Here is an 18,731-nt window from a genome sequence, read left to right on the forward strand (position 1 = left end):
TATATATATGGCCTCATAGAGGGGATGACAGGGGACTGAGACTCCTGGCAGTTTGTTGCACTTAAGAAGAAATGTCAAGCTAAGCTAAAGCATGATTGTCCTTGCATACAGGCATGTCCTCTGCATCCCTGTCCAGCTGAACATTCCTAATCTTGCGGGTTTGTAGGTGTTGGTGCCACCTAAAAAGGACCCATACCGCTGCCACATAAACTCACCCGTTCTAGTGCTGCTTAAAAGTACCCAGAACTACCTGTAAAGTGGTTGGAGTTAGGAAGGGCATCCAACCGTTGAGACCATGTCAGGATAGACCTGGAGCCTGGGCAGCTCTTCAGCTGGCCATCTCCAGTCAAACCGTCCAACCCATACCAGCATGGAAAACCGACATTGAATGATGATTATATCATTATCATCATCATTATTTAATGTCCGTTGACCATGCTGGCAATGGTTGGACGGATTGACCAGAGCTGGCAAGCTGGGTGGGGTTGCACCAGACTCCAGTCTGATTTGGCATGGTTTCTATGGTTAGGTTCCCTTCCTAATGCCAACCACTTTACAGAGTGTCATAGGTGTTTTTACATGGTGCTGCATGGGTGCTTTTACATGGCACCATACAGGCGTTTTTACGGGGCACTGCCACAAGTGCTTTACATCACCAGCAGGATTGGTCTTAACACTTACTTTGCAGGGTACAGGTCTTGTTGAGTATAGCCAGGCACCAGGTGTCTCAATCCTTTGTCATCTTGCCTGAAAGGTTCAGCTTCCTGAGGTCATTCTTCAGTACTGGGTCTCCCACTTCCACATGTTCCATCACACACACACACACAAACACACACAGGTGTACAATTATCTACAACACACACCCACACACATTCACAACAAACTACATGTAACATGGTTCAATGCATGACCTCACAAGCAGTAAACCTAGAACATGAATCATTCTACAAATTAATCTCATACAGTATCTCACATAGTAATTTGTGATCAGTATGTTTGCAATGTATTAGTAACTATTTAAATTTCATCTAAATATTGACTATTCTAATGTAAGATTATGTATCTATAACATGACAAAAAAGCAAAAAGGATTAGTGCATTAGTAAACCAAACATCTTACCATATGCCATGATGCTTTTATTAGTGATATCTTTGGGTCGTATATTACCACTTCGACCTTGCTGACTGACTCGTTGAAGGCCTTCATCTGCTTTTCTGTTCAATGATAAATTTAAAACAAATCATAGAAAGGAAATATAACTGAACAACACACAGACTATTTTTCACTCCTTTTCTGTTTTTTTTAATGAAACTTTCATTCATTTTGTTTATTTTAGAAAGACAAATTTATATTTTTATACAACCTGATATTTTTTCATTGCTTAGTCAAGAGAAAGGAGCAGTATCAATGAGCATTGCAGACCTACTGAGATTTATGAAATTGATGTACATATTTGATGTTTATCTTGAACACTTATAAGCAGATATTTAAAACAACTTCCAAATTGGACATTAATTTATTTTGTGGTGGAAGTTTTTCTACAGTTAACGAATTTCAGTTGCGATTTTAAGTTGAATATGAAGACTTTAAAAGAGACAGTTTGGGAATACCCAGGTAGTATAAAAACAAGGACCAGTCAGCCTTGAACAGCTTCATATTAAAGTTAAATGAGTTTGCACAAGTTGGATTTTCATGCAAATTTAAATAGTTTGTTTGAAATGTCTGCTGTAGTATTGTTTTTGAAACAGTTTCCTATTCATAATACCAACTACTTCAATTAAAATGTAATGAGCTAACAATGTCACTCAACTAGTGAGGAATAGCAGCCAAATTCTACCATATTAAAGAAAAAAAAAGAGACATTGTTTTATGTAATTCTAAATACATTATGGTTGAAAAAAAAATAACATAAGGGTGGTCACATCAGGACAGTCTTTGATTATAATTCTATTCAATCAGAGATGGTTTAACCCTTTCACCTTCAGATTCCTCTATCAAATGTAATGCTTATTTATTCACATTGCTTTAAATCAATCATGCATTATCTTCAAGATTTTCCTAATGGGATTGCTAATTTTTAGAAAAACATTGTAGGGTAAGTGTGAGAGGCTGGATCTGGCCAGTTTGAATACTAAAGGGCTAGAGCGTTGTTGGCACTCTGTCACTTACGATGTCGAGGGTTCCAGTTGATCCGATCAACGGAACAGCCTGCTCATGAAATTAACGTGCAAGTGGCTGAGCACTCCACAGACACGTGTACCCTTAACATAGTTCTCGGGGATATTCAGCATGACACAGAGTGTGACAAGGCTGACCCTTTGAATTACAAGCACAACAGAAACAGGAAGTAAGAGTGAGAGAAAGTTGTGGTGAAAGAGTACAGCAGGGTTCGCCACCATCCCCTGCCGGAGCCTCATGGAGCTTTTAGGTGTTTTCACTCAATAAACACTCACAACGCCCGGTCTGGGAATCGAAACCGCGATCCTATGACCGCGAGTCCGCTGCCCTAACCACTGGGCCATTGCGCCTCCACAAAGGGCTAGAGTATATCAACAACATCTGTTAAAATGTGAAAATAGTAGTCATTCTCAGTTAAGATCTCTGTCTTCATAAAACAAAGCAACTATCAAATTTTGAAACCCACCATTTAGGTTCAGTGGACTAAAACATTACCCATTCAAACATCATATCTTACAAATTGAAGAAAACAGTTCCTTACCGTAACATTTTATAGAAGAGATACCGAAAGAGTTCTTGGAATAGTACGGAAAAGACCAATCCAATTATTAAAGACTCTCGCAGTTTGTTGGCACCACTCATAATTTCTTTCGCCGCAAACCAAAGGATCGATGAAAATAGAAGTGAAAGCAGCCAGAAGAAGCCACTGTGGAGACAAACAGAAGAACTATATTATATTTTGTAAACAAACGATATAGAAAACTAATGACTGTCTAATGTAGAATTTAGACAAAATACTTTTACAACAGAACCAAATATTGAGTTTCCAACGAGCCTGTGTCTATTATATCACCATCATCATTATGCAGTCATTATCATCATCATAGACATACTTATTACTATCATAACCAACATCATAATTATCAATGTCCCAATCATCATTAACACCACCAGAAACAACAGCATCGTGTAGAGTCATTTTAAGCATCAAAAACACAGACACTGTTGTATATTTACTTTATTTTGTAATATATATTATCATTAGAGTAATGACAGTCTTTTGTCAAAGATCTACTTCAATATAGTTCTTAAAAGTAAGTTGTAGACATGTTCTTACAGGCAGTTTAATATTTCCTTTATTGGTTAAGGTACACACATGTAGCAGAGGAAACAACGAATGTGTTATCTTTGTCCATCTCAATGGCAATAACAGAGAAATTTAATGAGTAATGATTAAGAATCAGAACCAGGCTAGACACTGAATCCATAAGGAAGTCCATTCTACAATGAATGTTTATGGTGAGAATTTCATACAGAAGTATAAATTCCAGAAGAATGATCACAATAATATAATATAAACTAGGATGATGGCATAGCAGAATCAGTAAGAAGTTGGACAAAATGACTTGTAGTGTATAGTGTCTTTTACAATCTGAGTTCAAATCTAACTAAAGTCAACTTTAGATTTCATCCCTCCAGGGTCAATAAAATAAAGTATCAGTCAAGTACAGATGATAGGGGATGTGATATAATTACACTGGTGCCCTTTCTGACAAAATATGCCTAGCCTTATACCAATATTAGAAATCAATGTTATACCAAAAAATTGTATAAATGAGGTAAGAAGGATTCACTCACCTAGCAATCAAAACAATAACCCTTAAGGGATCAGGGGCAATTGTAAAGATAAACATTGCCAAAGGAGGTCCAAAAGCAATGAATGTGCAACCAAAGAATTCCATCATCGTCATTTTGGCAGATTTTGGTCTAGAGATCTGTAGAGAAAAGGTAGCTTTTTTTGCCAGTAGCAGCAACACAGGAGTTTGAGTGTAGATTGACAATGGAGGCACAGGTGTGGGTTTCAGCAGGAACAGTTAGCTGTAATATAAAATTAAATAGAATGGGAAAGGTTTAAAACAGTGAATAGAGATGCAGAGGTATTAAGACATGAATGATGAACAAATAATGGTCAACTGACATTTGGAAGTACTAGACAAATGTGAAACAGATTTTGTTTCTAAATCACTGAATGAGAGGCCAAAAGAAAGGCAAGAAGGATTTATAATTTGGCCTCAGTTAACCTTAAACTGGTATCACCAACCAGATTTTGTACATAACAACCTAGTAAGGGAGCTCTGCTAGAAATAGTACCTAAATGACTCTCAAGTCACAGCCTGCTGTCTTTAAAAGACAAAAGAATAGAAACCAAGACGGAGAAAATAAGGAAGGTTACAGCCAGAATGCCTCTGGTTATATGTCTGCATGATCAGAGTTTACTTGGTGCTAAACAACAAGGACAACCAGACAAATTTTGCAATCAAGTAAATATATATAATCTCAAGAACTCAAGAAGAATTGTAAAAGATCTGTGTTAGCAGGAGGCAATACAATAAAAAACAAAAGAAAAAAAAGAGCAAAAATTATGTTAGTATGCCATGAGAAATGGATAGATTTGACATTTCATATAGAAAAGTCTTCATTAGAGAAGAATTCTCATATGGAGGGCATCTATTCAGAACATTACATATTTCTGTTTTCTCAGAGAACACTCACTAACAGTTTATACCTTTGCTTTTATAGTTAAGCAGTTGGTGGACTTGCTCTCTTATGAGGCTAACTCAGAAATTTCTATGTACCATATCTGATGGCATAAAAGACACAAAGGCATATTACATAATCCTAATTTCAGGAAAAAACGTTTTTTGTGCACATAGAAGACCCAGAGTAATTTTTTTGAGACATTTTGGTGGGGGGAAAAGTGCATCTTACATGTTATCAAATACAGTAAGTCATTCATCTTATTCAAGTCTCTCAAAGAATTCTCTTGTCTTTTGTTCTTGTATTTTTTTATTGCTTAAATTGATTATTAGCTTAAATTGATTACAAGACCTTCAAGACTGTCCTTTGAAAGGAAGATGAATGTACAAGGTGGTATCTAAAGGTACTATACTAGTTATGTTTAATAAAAAAAATAACTCATTTCCTTAAGTTTTAACATTTATCTCCTTCAAAATAGCCACCTTGTGCAGCAATACACCAGTTCCAGTGTTCCTGTCATGTTTGGAATCTGGCCAGGAATTCATTTTCCATAAGTTAGTCAAGGACCTTCTGCGATTTGCTTTGAATCTTGACAACAGTGTTAAAATGGTGACCTTTGAGCTACATTTTCATCTTGGGGAAGTGATGGAAGTCCACAAGTGTTAAATCTGGCAAATAGGGTAGGTGTGGAAGCAATACCATATTGTTTTTGGTGAGAAACTCACATATGAGAAAAGCTCGATGAAGAATCAGTCACTTTCGCTAGGTGTCCTTCTTCAAATGCTTCAAAATGTCACTGCTTGTCCTTTGATGATCCTCATGCACAACCTGATGAATTTTCTCCATATTTCTGGGTGTGACACTCATGGCAGGTCTTTCAGATCGCTCATAGTCTTCCAGAGACTTCTTCCACTTTTGAAGTGCCTGCACCACTTGAAACATTGTGTATGACCCATTGCCTCATCACCATAAGCTTGCCAAAACCTGCTCAATGTCTCTGTAGCAAACTCCCCAGGTTTAACGCAAAATTTCACATTGGTTCTTTGTTCCTATCTATGACAAAATCAGACTGCAGCATACACATGATCACAAAAAACACAAATTTCACAACTTGCAGAGTAAACACAGTGATGTCACTCAACACACTGCTAGCTCTCACTGTGCACACAACCCTGTGCTGCCATCTGTTGGTGCAGTACAGAACTAGTCCAGGAACTTGTTGATACCACCTTGTATCCTCAAACTAGAGAACTGGCTCAAATTCTTGTCACAAAGTGAAACTCATTAAAAAACACCCGAGTCTATTCTTTTTATTTCGCTACTTATATCACAATTGTTGGACAGAAGTGTAATTCTTACAAGTTTTCAAAGGACTAAATCACCAGATTATTGTATTCAGGGAATATATATAACACAATATAGAACTAATATCACACATAGATCCACATACAGTTCCAAGAAAAGAAGGCATGCCTACAGAACTGGAGCAAACAAAGAAACTCAGCCACTGTAAGTGTATCAGACACACACAGACACAACAACAACAACAACATTGCATCACACCACTTAAACTATGCAAACGGAGAACAGTGAAAGTAAAACATAAAATACAGTCAACAAGGAATTTATTGGAAATATGTGGCAAAGTTAAAGAATATGAGTCATCTGCTATGGAATATTGCTCACCATTAGGTGAGATCAGAAAATAGTGAATCATCATTAAACAAGATCATAAAATAGTGAATCACCAATAGATTAGACTGTGGAACAGAGAATATGACAACGAATGCTATGAGGATTGATTGTAAGTTAATGAAAGTAATTCTACCTAACTGTCTGACCTGCAAGAAATAGCAGCCAAATTTTCATCATATCACAACCTATATATAAAAGAAGAACATATTGGATAATATCATCTTAGATGCGTTGTACCTAGAAAGAACAAGCCACAATGGTCACAGGTGAAATGTCATTAATCATAAATCCTGCTTGAAGCTAACTTGGGTTGAAATAATTATATGGATTGACTGACTGACAAATGCATGGCAATAGAAAAGTATATACAAACAGAAATGTATACATGTGTGTGTGAATACACATACACACACCCAGAAACTTGCCTATCTTCCCAACCAAAGGACAGTAACACAGCAATCACCATGATGGACTCGGCTGATAACTGGATCAAGCCTACATGGCACAAATGAATTACTTGACCATTGGAATGCATCTCTTCCATGAAAAGCAAAAGAGCAGATATTCCAATTTAGTTAGAAGAAAACTTGAGTAATACATGACAGGCAAGCCGAAAAACTGAATGTGATGTACATTTGCCACGTCTATCAAACTTTTCAGGAATAGTAACCATTCAGTTCATTTCTAGGCAAGACTGGCCACTCTGTTCATAACCTCTCAATTCCTTTTCACCTTAAGGTCTTGGAATCAGAATCCAAACAACTTAACTGATCCATCATTCCAGCACTTCACAATACTTACCAGAATGATGGAGCAGTTTCTCAGCATGCCTCTCAGTTTGCTGAGCTGCAAACTCATCAACACCTGAGTAAAATTTAGCTCTTGTTACCAGCTAACATGCTTTTAGGATGGCGCTGACCACCTCAGCCACCATGGTGAACAACACTAGTAGAATGATAGGGCCATCTAGTTTGACCATCAAACAGATGCTGCTCAAAGTTCCACTTTTTGAAGGACTGAAACTGGGAAGAGCTGCTATGTAACAATGGTCAACCCTACTACAAACTTTTAAATTATCCAAACTAATCAAAACCTCACCAAAGCTAGGTTTGTTACCCACATTCTATATGACATATCATATGAGGTGGAGGGTACTGTAGATAGATCTGCTTCAGTTTCAACTCCTGCAACCATATGCATGATGGTAAGCGCCAACTTCATTGCAAGCCCTTTGGTTAGAATCTTAACCCATTTGTTACCATATTTCTGTTGAGATGCTTTGTGTTTCTTCCAATTAATGTTAAATATAAAAAGAATTTAGTAAAATAACTTGGTTATCATTAAGATTTTAATTCACCAAACCTTTGTCACAATTTATGTTCCTAACATTAGCTTAATGAAAACAAGACATTTGTACTACAGAGCCAGAGGTAGTTTCAAGCAGGTTGGTATCAAAAGGGTTAAACTATGCCTTCAGCAGAGATATGGGCCAGAAATTATCAAACGTGTCCTCCTTTTTCACTTACTTTCCTAGGAATGCTACCACACCTCAGCTCACAGAACTGGGAACTCTCTCATTATAGTGCAGATGTTAGTTTGGCATGTAAATGTAAAGTTTGTAGGGTAGAACATCCAAGACAGCTCACACAAACACTTACTGCTGATCATATCTCAGGTTCTGTTATCTGTTTTTTGCAGTGCTTCATGTTTTCTGCCAGGAGCTGCAGCAAACTATCAAAGTAGACTCTAAAGTCTGTTACTGTCTCTAGTCCACCAACATCATCACTTGCATTGAACAGTTAAGCAAAGTGCCAATGGAATGCCTCAAACATCTGCCTGGAATTTCATAGAATGCACCCATCCTAATCCATCACGGACCAAATGGTGGCTTTCTTTCCATTTCAGGAGTCCACCACAAAAGCCCATTGAATGGCTTTGTTCTCTTGAGATTTCTAAGAAACACCTTAACTCTGACAGCATAATTTTCATGCATCTTGTTGAAGAAATAATTAAGGGTCAAACTCACCACCTGCCTGTTAGTTGCTATGTCTTTGCTAATCTTCTAATGAGCTCATTAGTTCCCAACTCTTATCTACTTAACTCAATCATGGCTTCTTTGCTAAATTCTATCAATTCTCCTATTATCACCCACATCAGAACACCTTACCACTTGTTGCTCACAATCATCCCCATCAACTGTTGCTTAATTAATTCACTAATCCAGACCCTGTCAGCCTTTTACATTGGGAATGATGCATTGAACTTCCAACAAGGTCCTTTGTTTAATAATAATGATTTCTGATATGAGTAAAAGAATTGGTGAAAAGGACATAGTCAATTATACTAATTCCCATAGTTAGTTGATTGATGCTTATTTTATTGACCTTGAAAGATGAACTATAAAGTCAACCCTGATGTGGATTTAGAATCAAAAATGATATAATTAAACAGACCATAGTTATTTATCTGGTATGTAAGTAAATTGATAACAACTAGTGGGACCCGTGAATATTTCACGGAATTAATGATAAACTTATTGGGTTGTTTCTGAAAACTTTATCCAAAGAACCTGAAAGCGTAGCCTGTGTTGTGTCTGTATCAAAAGATAGTCAATCATCAGCTAATCACTGCAAAGCGAAGGAAATTGGAATACAATGATTACTTAATGCACGTTACATATCCACTTTATATACTTTGCACACAATTTTATAGACTTAGTACACAACACTCTCCCACTTTCTCACTCTTCACCTTACCCTCTTTTTCTCTCCCTTTTCTTTCACTCTTTGCATTTCCCTAATCACATGAAAGTGTTACAGACAGGCTAAGTAATGGAGGGAAAAAAACTTAGTTAAAAAAAAAAAATACTCACCACCACCTCTCCCTCAACTAATCATGTGGAAGCATTATGAACAGGCTAAGTAACAGAGTGACAAGCAGAATTATTATAAGATTGCAAAAGATTGACAATCTTTGGAGCACAAGACAAAATGCTTAGTTATGGCTGTTTATATTGTAAGTTCATTTCCTAACATCAACTTTGTCTTTCATCCTTCTAAAGAAGATAAACTAAAATACTGTCAAGCATTTTATTTGATATGTATTCTCATAATACATTCTATATCTGATCAGAATCACAATAAAGACTAAGACAAATATAATAAAATATATGTTTCGAATTCTATTTCACTATTATCAGCATTTGCTGTTTCATTAAATTATGTTACCCAAAATCCCAAAAGAATATTTTTTTTCTCACTCGTGTTCTATCTCTGACCACCCTAACTCTGGCCCCCTCTCTCTCTCTCTCTCTCTCTCTGTTTTGATAACCACTTACTTCACCAACACTTCCCCCTCCTCCACCACCCCACCCTATATAAACTAGCGCATACACTCGGATTCCCCTACTGCATTTTAATAACTCCAAAAGAACACGAATCCAGAAGATGCTCAGATAAGAAATTTGTTTTTTTTTTCAACCTCATACATCTACTGCTCTATTTCTGTGCAGATCATAAATCCCTTACTAGTTCTTTTCATTATTCTATCTATTTCATTACTATATAAACATAGTTTAAACAGTTTCATCTTCTTCACTGTTGTCTTAAAACAAACTTAAGTTCCTTCACACACATTTACTATTCATCACCTATTCATTTATTCAAGTTTGTCACATCATCACTTATTTCTCTAATTTTGTCACAGATTGGCTGACCGAAAATTCTAAGATTTTCCGATTCTATTTCACTATTATCAGCATTCACCGTTTCGTTAAACTATGTTACCCAAAATCCCAAAAGAATATTTTCTCCCTCATGTTCTAAACCTGACCACCCTAACTCTGGTCCCCTCTATCTCTGTTTCACTCTATCTCTCTCTCTCTCTCTCTGTTTTGATAACCACTTGCTTCACCAACACTTCTCCCTCCTCCACCACCCCACCCTATATAAACTAGCGCATACACTTGGATTCCCCTACGGCATTTTAATAACTCCGCCGAAAGAATGCAAATCCAGAAGATTTTGGTATTTCATGGTACACCCGCCCACCACCACCACCTGTGCCGGAAGTCGCTATCCTCTGTCATCCTTTGGCCGTCTCCCATGAACACTTCTAAAGGCTTAACGCCATCCCCACCCCTACTTATGGTTTATCTCCTATGTAAGGTAGTGATGATCATGTAGCACATTAAAAAAAGTGAAAAATGAAGGGGCCAAAAAAGTTCAAAATTCAGATATTTTACAATTTTCAGGAATCTCCGTGTCCGAAAGCGTGGGGTTTTGGTAAAAAAAAACAATAATTTGCGAGAAAATGTGGGGGAGGAGGAAGTCTTTCCAGGAAGGGTAGTGCCTCCGTATCCTTTAAGTACCACCGTGACTGATAGAAGGAAAGAAAATATTTATTTTCCTCCAGCAACTATACATAAACTTTATTCATACTTAAATATATACATAAAAGTGAGCAAAAGAGAAAAAAAAAAAAAAAAAAAAAAAAAACAATTAACCACCTTAGGTTGAAAATTTGGGGGTGCTGGGAAACCTCTCTAATGAGTTTTGAGGCGCGCCAGCACGCTTGCAGTGTTGCCGCGGGTGATGGCGAGACTGATGCGCTGGAAAAACCAAGCGCCCTCACGAGCTTCAACAGTTACCTCTGCTAGGCGAGCTGCCAGTGAAGACAGGAATTTCGCAGTCAGTGTGCCGACCCCACCAAATGATGGAAAATGTAGTTGGCCGACAAATCGAAGTACTTCAGGATTTTGAAAGTAGTTGTCCTCAGAGCAGAAACCTGGCCTAAATGTTTGCAACAGATTGTACTCCGCTAAAAGTACTCAATGGCCAAGTGGTAATATCAAACCAACTGACAGATTAAACCTACCAACAGGAACGGTCTCTCCAACAGACTTTACACATAGCTTTCAACTCACATATTTAACCCAAGCCTATGGTAAAGAGACTTGTCCAAGGTACTACACACTGGAATAAAACTGGAACTACGTTGCTGCGAAGTGAACTTGTTTGACAGACAACAATGCTTATGCTTACATCACAAGAATAAAAATGCTGATGCTTTGAGCAGGAGCTTGGTCGGTGAAAGAGGAAATGTAATCTGATATTGTTCAATTAATATAGTCAACTTCGTAAAATATTTTTATAACTGACTGGTTCTTGGTAATCTCTGAATTAACTGTCCTAAATTCACAAGATTTACTTGTAAACAATACGAGTTTTTATACATTCCTGTTTCAAAACCAGTGATACATAACTTCACACACGCCAAACCAAATTCATCTTCAATCATAAAGGGACAATTTACAGAGTTCACTAAAAGTCATTCTAAAGAAAGCAACTTGTATCTGCTAACTTCAGGAAGCGAAACATGAAGATTACCCTTATTTTATGTATCTCAGACAGGGAGAACGAACGGAAAAGTTAATTTTGTGGAATTTGAAATCAAGCTATGAACAATAAAAGCGGGGTAACTAAATACAAACTATTCCACTATTCTGACAAGCCAGTCTTTCTTCGAAGACTGATCAACTAAAAACAGTTGTTTAACTCTTCGTTATTTATAATTCATCAGATTTTTATCAAAGTCTAATGTAGATCGTGGTTTGAGGGGATTTGATTGCTATTTCTTGCATGTCTGCCTTAACATGCAAGGTCTTGGAATTAAGTTCACTTTGAAGCCATGCAGTTAACGGTTTGAATCCAATGCGCGGCATCTTCGGCAAAAAAATCTTCTGTTGTAGTTCCGGGTTAACCAATATCGTGTGAGAAGTGAAATTGGGTAGATGAAACTGTGTGGAAGTCTATCTATGTGTTTGCGAGTGTGTATGTGTGTTGCTGAAGGGTACAAACATCGTCGAGAAACTGAAAAACAATCAGTCCACTCACTCATGTTGCGAAGTCATTTTCCCGTCACTCACGACGTTGGAAACATGTAGCAAACCAAGCTATTATTCTCAAACTATGATATGAAATAGACATAAAGAATACTAGATTCGATGCTCGACACCAACAACTTTGAACTTTTTTTCACAAAATGAATAGACTAAGACACTAAAGGAATTACCGTACTATATAGTTTTATATATAAATTATTATACGCAAGCAACCATACACTAAAATACCGGTGTGTATAACATTTATATGTACGTATTTTAAATATTGATCAGACTGCTATTTTATCATATTTATATTTTTAAAAATATCAAAATTGTTTTAAAACGGAAACAAGCACACGCACTGCAGTTTACTGCAATGAAGTACCCAAGCACCGGTGAGGCGCATTAAAAACACTCCAATTCTGTAAATATTCTGGTATTTTTTTACTCATCTCAAAAACTACCAGCAATTAGTAGGGCACAAGTGTGTTAAACTACGGCACAGTGGTTGAAAAATGAAATTATGACCATTAAAAATGAAAATTATGTGATACAGTTGGTGTATATATATATATATATATATATATATTAACTGTGTGTAGTGTGAGAAATATGTTAGTGTTCAGCCCCAAATCACCAATAACCGAATAAACACATGATTAAAAGTGTTCTAGGCGTGACCATACCATCATTTTTGTATACATTGTCGCAGTGTTTTTAAAAGGAATAAGGTATGAGGGAAGATTTCACTGCCATCTCTGACATACCAGGTTATTACATAGAAGTTATAACTATTTTTTCAGCCTGCTCTCTTTATATATATTTCGTTACAATTATTAACGAACAATAACTTTAAAAATGTTATACTAACACTTAACGGAACTGATGGTATAACACTTAACTTCCACACAACTTTAGAATAAAAGATATTTTTTACTACTACACTCATCTCCTGAGATGGGTGTAAAAGTTGAAAATACCTTACATACAAGTGTGTGTGTGTGTATATACACATACACACACATGTATGTGTATACTTCATAGATATGTAATCATAACTAACACGATTCAGTTACAAAAACAAATAAGATCATTTCTAAAAGAGAAGAAAAATGTAAGAGAATTGAGAAAGACAGTTTTAAGATCCTCTTACCTGCAATTTTAAATTAGGATTAACAGAAATATTATAATCCGAGAATTTCAGAAACAAACAGAATATTTCCTGGTGTAATATATTATCCGGATTACGGTCTGTCGCAAAATAGCAAGTGCAATACACGTTATGATTAAGTGACAGACACACCATAAAAATGATAGAGTTTATTTACATTAGAAATTTCTCAAAAAATCTACTTTTGACAGTTTTCGGTGGATCAGAATATATTTATTGTTTCTGTGCTTTCTTAAAATATATTTTCTACTTCTGATATTGCACGACAAACACAAATTTCAGATTAAACAAATTTTACGGAAGCTCTGAAGCGCAAAAATGTTATTGATTGTAATTCCGATTCTCTCCCAACATGCAACTCCATAACAGTAACACTATTGAACACAAAGCGTTCATTTTAAATAAACACATGCACGCACATTCAAACATTTGAGTGTATATGCATATCTATGTATATACACATATATGAGTGTGTATGTATTGTATGTCACTATTCAGTTTATTTCAAGATTTCTTGCCAATAGAACCAGTTTCTAACCTAGATCCAAACTTCCTTCATTGGAATTTCAACAGCAGGGTATTTTTGTTTGTATGTATGTATGTGCAGATTTGTATGTTTTATGTATGTAGTCTCATGTGTATATTTGGATATCCAGGTATGCTCATGTATATAAATGATAAACTTCTGGAAAGTTTTACAGATTTTTGCTGTTTCAGGGATGGATTGGATCTGTAGTCTTCGAATTAGCTTTCTCCTCTCTGGTTTTGGGAAGCCTAATTTCCCAAGATTGATATTTAGGCAGTATGTTACATATCCCAGGGCCCCAATAATTACAGATATAAACCTCAACTTGTAATCTGGATAGAGTAACTGCAGATTTCTCAATAGTTCAGCATAGGTGTTCTCTTTTTCACTGGTCTTCAGCTTTATGTTAACATCCACTGGGCAGCTAATTTCCACAACTGTGTACAGTTTCTCTTCCCTATCCCAAATCATTATATCAGGTCTGTTGAGCTTACATTTTATTGAGGTTTTCACTGGTACATTCCACCAGTATTCCTTTTTATTATGAGTGGCTATGGCTTCTACCATATTGTGGGTTCTTATTACTTTGTCCTCGAGTTTATCTTTTCAACGGATTTCATTATAGAGTGTCCTAGCTACAACATCATGTCACATCGGTAGATAATACTGTGATGACATTTTCAGACAACTGCTTATGATGTGCATGGTATCTTCAGTGTGAACTCCACAAAATCTGCATCAGTTGTTACATTTTACAGCTTTTCTTACATCTCTACCCCCTTTTGTGCATCAGGTACTTGGTTGATACTTCCTATTCCTGGATTGCAAACGCATTCTCTTCAATGTGGGAGGTAGTAATCTGGCTATTGGTCCATGATAAACTGCTTTGATGATCAATGTTACTATCATCAAGGAACTTTCTACTAACATATCCATGCATAGTCTTCTGCTCATATAGGCTCATCCTTTCTTCAGATGATACAAAAAGACAGTCTGATTGTCTGAAGACAAAAGTAAAGTTGTGTTGCAACTGTTTCTGCCTCAGCATTGCCAGCACAACAATTGTCTGAAGGGAAACCTATAATTCAGCCTTTTCTTGTCTTTGTTGAGCTGTGCCCCTCCCCCTGACAGGGGTGGGATTTGAATCTGTATTCCTTGTGAAAGGAAAACATTTCTGAACTGTGTTTTTGTGTTTCTTTTGTTAATTTATCTCTACTGAAATGTCAGTTGAGATTATTAGAGAAAAATGCTCTCTGGAAGAGAGTGAAGCTTTTGAGGCTAACCAGATGCCCCAAAAATTACCATGGGCTTCACAGCAGTCGCCGCGATACATACTGAAAATCTGGAGATCCCATTTGGGGACCTCCAGGAGATATTCAAGAGGATGCTGGAGGCGGAGGGCAATGTTAAAATATCGCCTCCCGCTGATGCAACAGCAGAAATAATAAAAAGAACTGTTACATTTAAAACATTTTGCCCAAAGGAAAGAAAATGGCACACATGGACCAAGATAAAATTGAAAAATGCCTTGCCCCAATTTGGAATGACATTATGTATATCTCAAGAGGGAGAAAATCTGGCAGTAAAAGCCAGGTTTACGACAGCAGAGAAGGCCCACGAGCACTCTGTCAGCCCTTTAAAAACAAATGAAGTGGTGCTTCTGCTGACCTGTATGGGGCGGTGCATGTCCCATGTTAAGGTGGCAGAAATACTGCCGGAAATTGAAGCCGTGTGAGTGATGGCCGCCCTGTTATTTAACAGAGAGGACAAAATTAACATCCTACAAGTGACATGCTCTGCCCCACCATAATTGGCTCAGGTAGAGCATCATGACATTCATCCAAGTAGCTCCAGAAGATCTTGAAAAAATTCCCAATAGAGTGCTCGTGGGTGAGGACGTGGCCCTGAAAATTCAGGTGGAGGGAAAGAAGCCAAGGTGCTTCAAATGTAGTCAAAAGGGGCACATAAGGGCCGATTGTGACTCCAAGAAAAAGGAAGGACAAACCTCGACACAAGAGGAAGAACGTTCAAAGGCCCAAACATCTGTAATTACATCCACACCTGGCCCCTCACAAACCCCAAAAACTACCCTCAAGCCCACACACACACTAGCCCCTACACTAGCAAAGACATCCACACTCCCAACTGCGGTGCCCACACAAGTCCCCAAACAAATGCTTCAAAAGCCCCAACCCGACAACAACAAAGATAACCACCCCTCAACGTCGATGGGTCCCCGATAACAAAAGTGTAACTCTTTCAGATGACACCATGGAGGTAATCGAGAGGGAGTTCACTGCTGTACGACACTCGGCCAAAAGACTATTGTCCCAATCCCTATCCACATGCCCTACAAAATCAGAAAACCTTGCAATACAGATAATTAAAAAAAAAACCACCCAACCATCCCAGAAAAACCAGGGATAAGAGGATTTTGGTCGAATTCGACCCAAAGGAAAAATACACAAATGATGTGATTGCACCACACCACACTACAATATTATATCCAAAGCACAAGGCCTATCCTAGACAATGTGCCTGGGTAGAAGAAACGTTGTTTAAAGATCTGAAGGGGAGGCATCCAAAAGCTATTTTTAGGCTAAAAGACCTGAAATATCTAAGGAAAGAAAGAAAAAGAGGGGTCCCCTCACAAGACATTAGGTCGGCCCCTACATCACCAACAAAAATGAAAGTAGAACCTTTACTTTTCCTGAAACTGACAACACTTAACCTTGGTTGTTTAAATGTGCATGGTCTGAGCTCGAAGTGAAGGCAAGCATGCTTCCTCAATGACCTCAGATCACATGATGTACATGTGATGGTTGCTACAGAGACCAAGCTGGATAGGCTACAAACCTTCTCAGCTCTCCTGAATGGCTATGAGAAAATCATGTCTCCTGGCCAGACCAGAGGTCGTGGGGGTGTAGTAGTCTTGGTCTAAAAAGTCTTGGCTCTGCAGACAAGCACAGTGTGGACCCTGAAGGTGGGCTGGTCATCCTTGACGTGACATACAGCAACAAGGTCTTCAGCAACAAGGCAGCAAACTGACTTCTATCAGCACTGAGAGAACTTTCTCGTGACATCCAAGACATTACATTATTTACATTTGATGGATATTTGTCCTCATCTTGTATGTTGTTAACACAATGTTTTGGCTGATATACCCTCCAGCCTTCATCAGGTGTCTTAGGGAAATTTTAAACCTGGGTTCTCATTCCTAAAGTATTTTTCGATGTCATTATTATTATTCAGGTCACTGTCTGGAATCGAACTTGGAATCTTGGGGTTAGTAGCCCATGCTCTTAACCACTATGCCATATGCCATAACCACGGGCATATAGTGTAGTGGTTAAGAGCGTGGGCTACTAACTGCAAGATTCCGAGTTCGATTCCAGGCAGTGACCTGAATAATAATAATAATAATAATAATATCAAAAAATACCTTAGGAATGAGAACCCAGGTTCAAAATTTCCCCAAGACACCTGATGAAGGCTGGAGGGTATAACAGCGAACAAGATGAGGATAAATATGCGTCAAATGTAAATAATGTACCTAATCCGTCATCTCTTAAATATAGAACTGTATTATCCAAGACATTAGTTGTGTTAAGAGATTACAATGCTATCCTGGATAGCTGTGGCTCGACTGATTGGAGTGTTAACTTACACCTCATCGATCTGCTTAAGTGTTTTCAGCTGGCAGATCGTTACAGACTCTAGCACCTGGATGTTCCAGTGTGGACCTAGATGAATGGTGATGGGAAGCTCAAGTCTTACTTAGACAAGATAGTTATAAGGATTAGAGATAAGTCTATCTTTAGCTGTCCACAGTTTGTTCAAATTGCCTACACCACACTACAGGCACTCTTTCAGGCAGGCAATACCAACAACAGGAGTTCCACTGCAGATTTCTATATTGGGTTAGCGGAATTTACATCAGACGATGTCCTAGGGGAGACCCTGGGTTTCGATGGAAATCAGTTGATCAACCTGTTCAGAACTTTCGGGCCTGGGTATCTGGATAATTGCCAGAAATCCATGGCTTGGCAGTGCTACCATTCAGCTTTGCCTGTTCGAGACAAGCTGTCAAGGCATGAAAGTGCCATCTCGCCAACATGCCCGAAGTGCGGGCAGGACAGAGAAACTGTCTTGCACGCCTTTGTGGAGTGTCCGGAATTATCGAGCTTTTATCAAGCAACTGTTGTCAACGATGGGAAGAGTACAGCTACCGGCTGAGTCTATTATCAAGATTGTACCTCCTCCTTCCCTTAACAAGGAAAGGAAGGCTTGTTTTTTCTGCGTAGTAGCCATACTGAAAGAAACAGTATGGAAGATGCATGTAAGAGGTATAGTGACGGGTACCTTCGTCTCCAGTCAGGGGTTGGTTAACTTCTTTAGTTACCACCTCAATAGCAAGAGATACCTGTCACATGATATGTTCGCGAAAAGATGGGAGCAAGTAGTGAGCAAGCTGCGAGTGACTGGAACCAGGTAAATGGGGCCAGAAGGAAAAGTAAAGGTTCGAACCTGGCGGTTGGATGCCTTTCCTTCAGTCACATATTGCAAAATTTGCAATGATCATCAAGTTCATATTGAAAATTTTAAAAGGAAATAAAATTATATAATTTTTAACAGTATGACATAAATATTTTATCATTCGAAACTGTTTCATTCGTAATAACTTCTTCACCCTCTATGTCTGTCTGTCCTTGTTTGTCCCATCTATGTACGGCTTCCA

At 37.8% G+C, this 18,731-nt stretch overlaps 1 protein-coding gene across 1 annotated transcript in view; it reads right to left on the bottom strand.

Annotated features, from left to right (window-relative positions):
* Positions 1-13,604, bottom strand: part of LOC106869604 (gamma-secretase subunit Aph-1) — a 22,316-nt gene extending 8,712 nt beyond the window's left edge. The window contains exons 1-4 of the mRNA XM_014915412.2: positions 13,450-13,604; positions 3,818-4,057; positions 2,721-2,885; positions 1,121-1,215 (exon numbers count right to left, since the gene is read on the bottom strand). Of these exons, the coding sequence (XP_014770898.1) occupies positions 1,121-1,215; positions 2,721-2,885; positions 3,818-3,930 (373 nt within the window). The 5' untranslated portion in view covers positions 3,931-4,057; positions 13,450-13,604. The remainder of the gene's footprint in view (positions 1-1,120; positions 1,216-2,720; positions 2,886-3,817; positions 4,058-13,449) is intronic.
* Positions 13,605-18,731: the final 5,127 nt, after the last annotated feature.

The sequence above is a fragment of the Octopus bimaculoides genome, chromosome 2, assembly GCF_001194135.2.
Source record: "Octopus bimaculoides isolate UCB-OBI-ISO-001 chromosome 2, ASM119413v2, whole genome shotgun sequence".
NCBI lineage: Eukaryota > Metazoa > Mollusca > Cephalopoda > Octopoda > Octopodidae > Octopus > Octopus bimaculoides.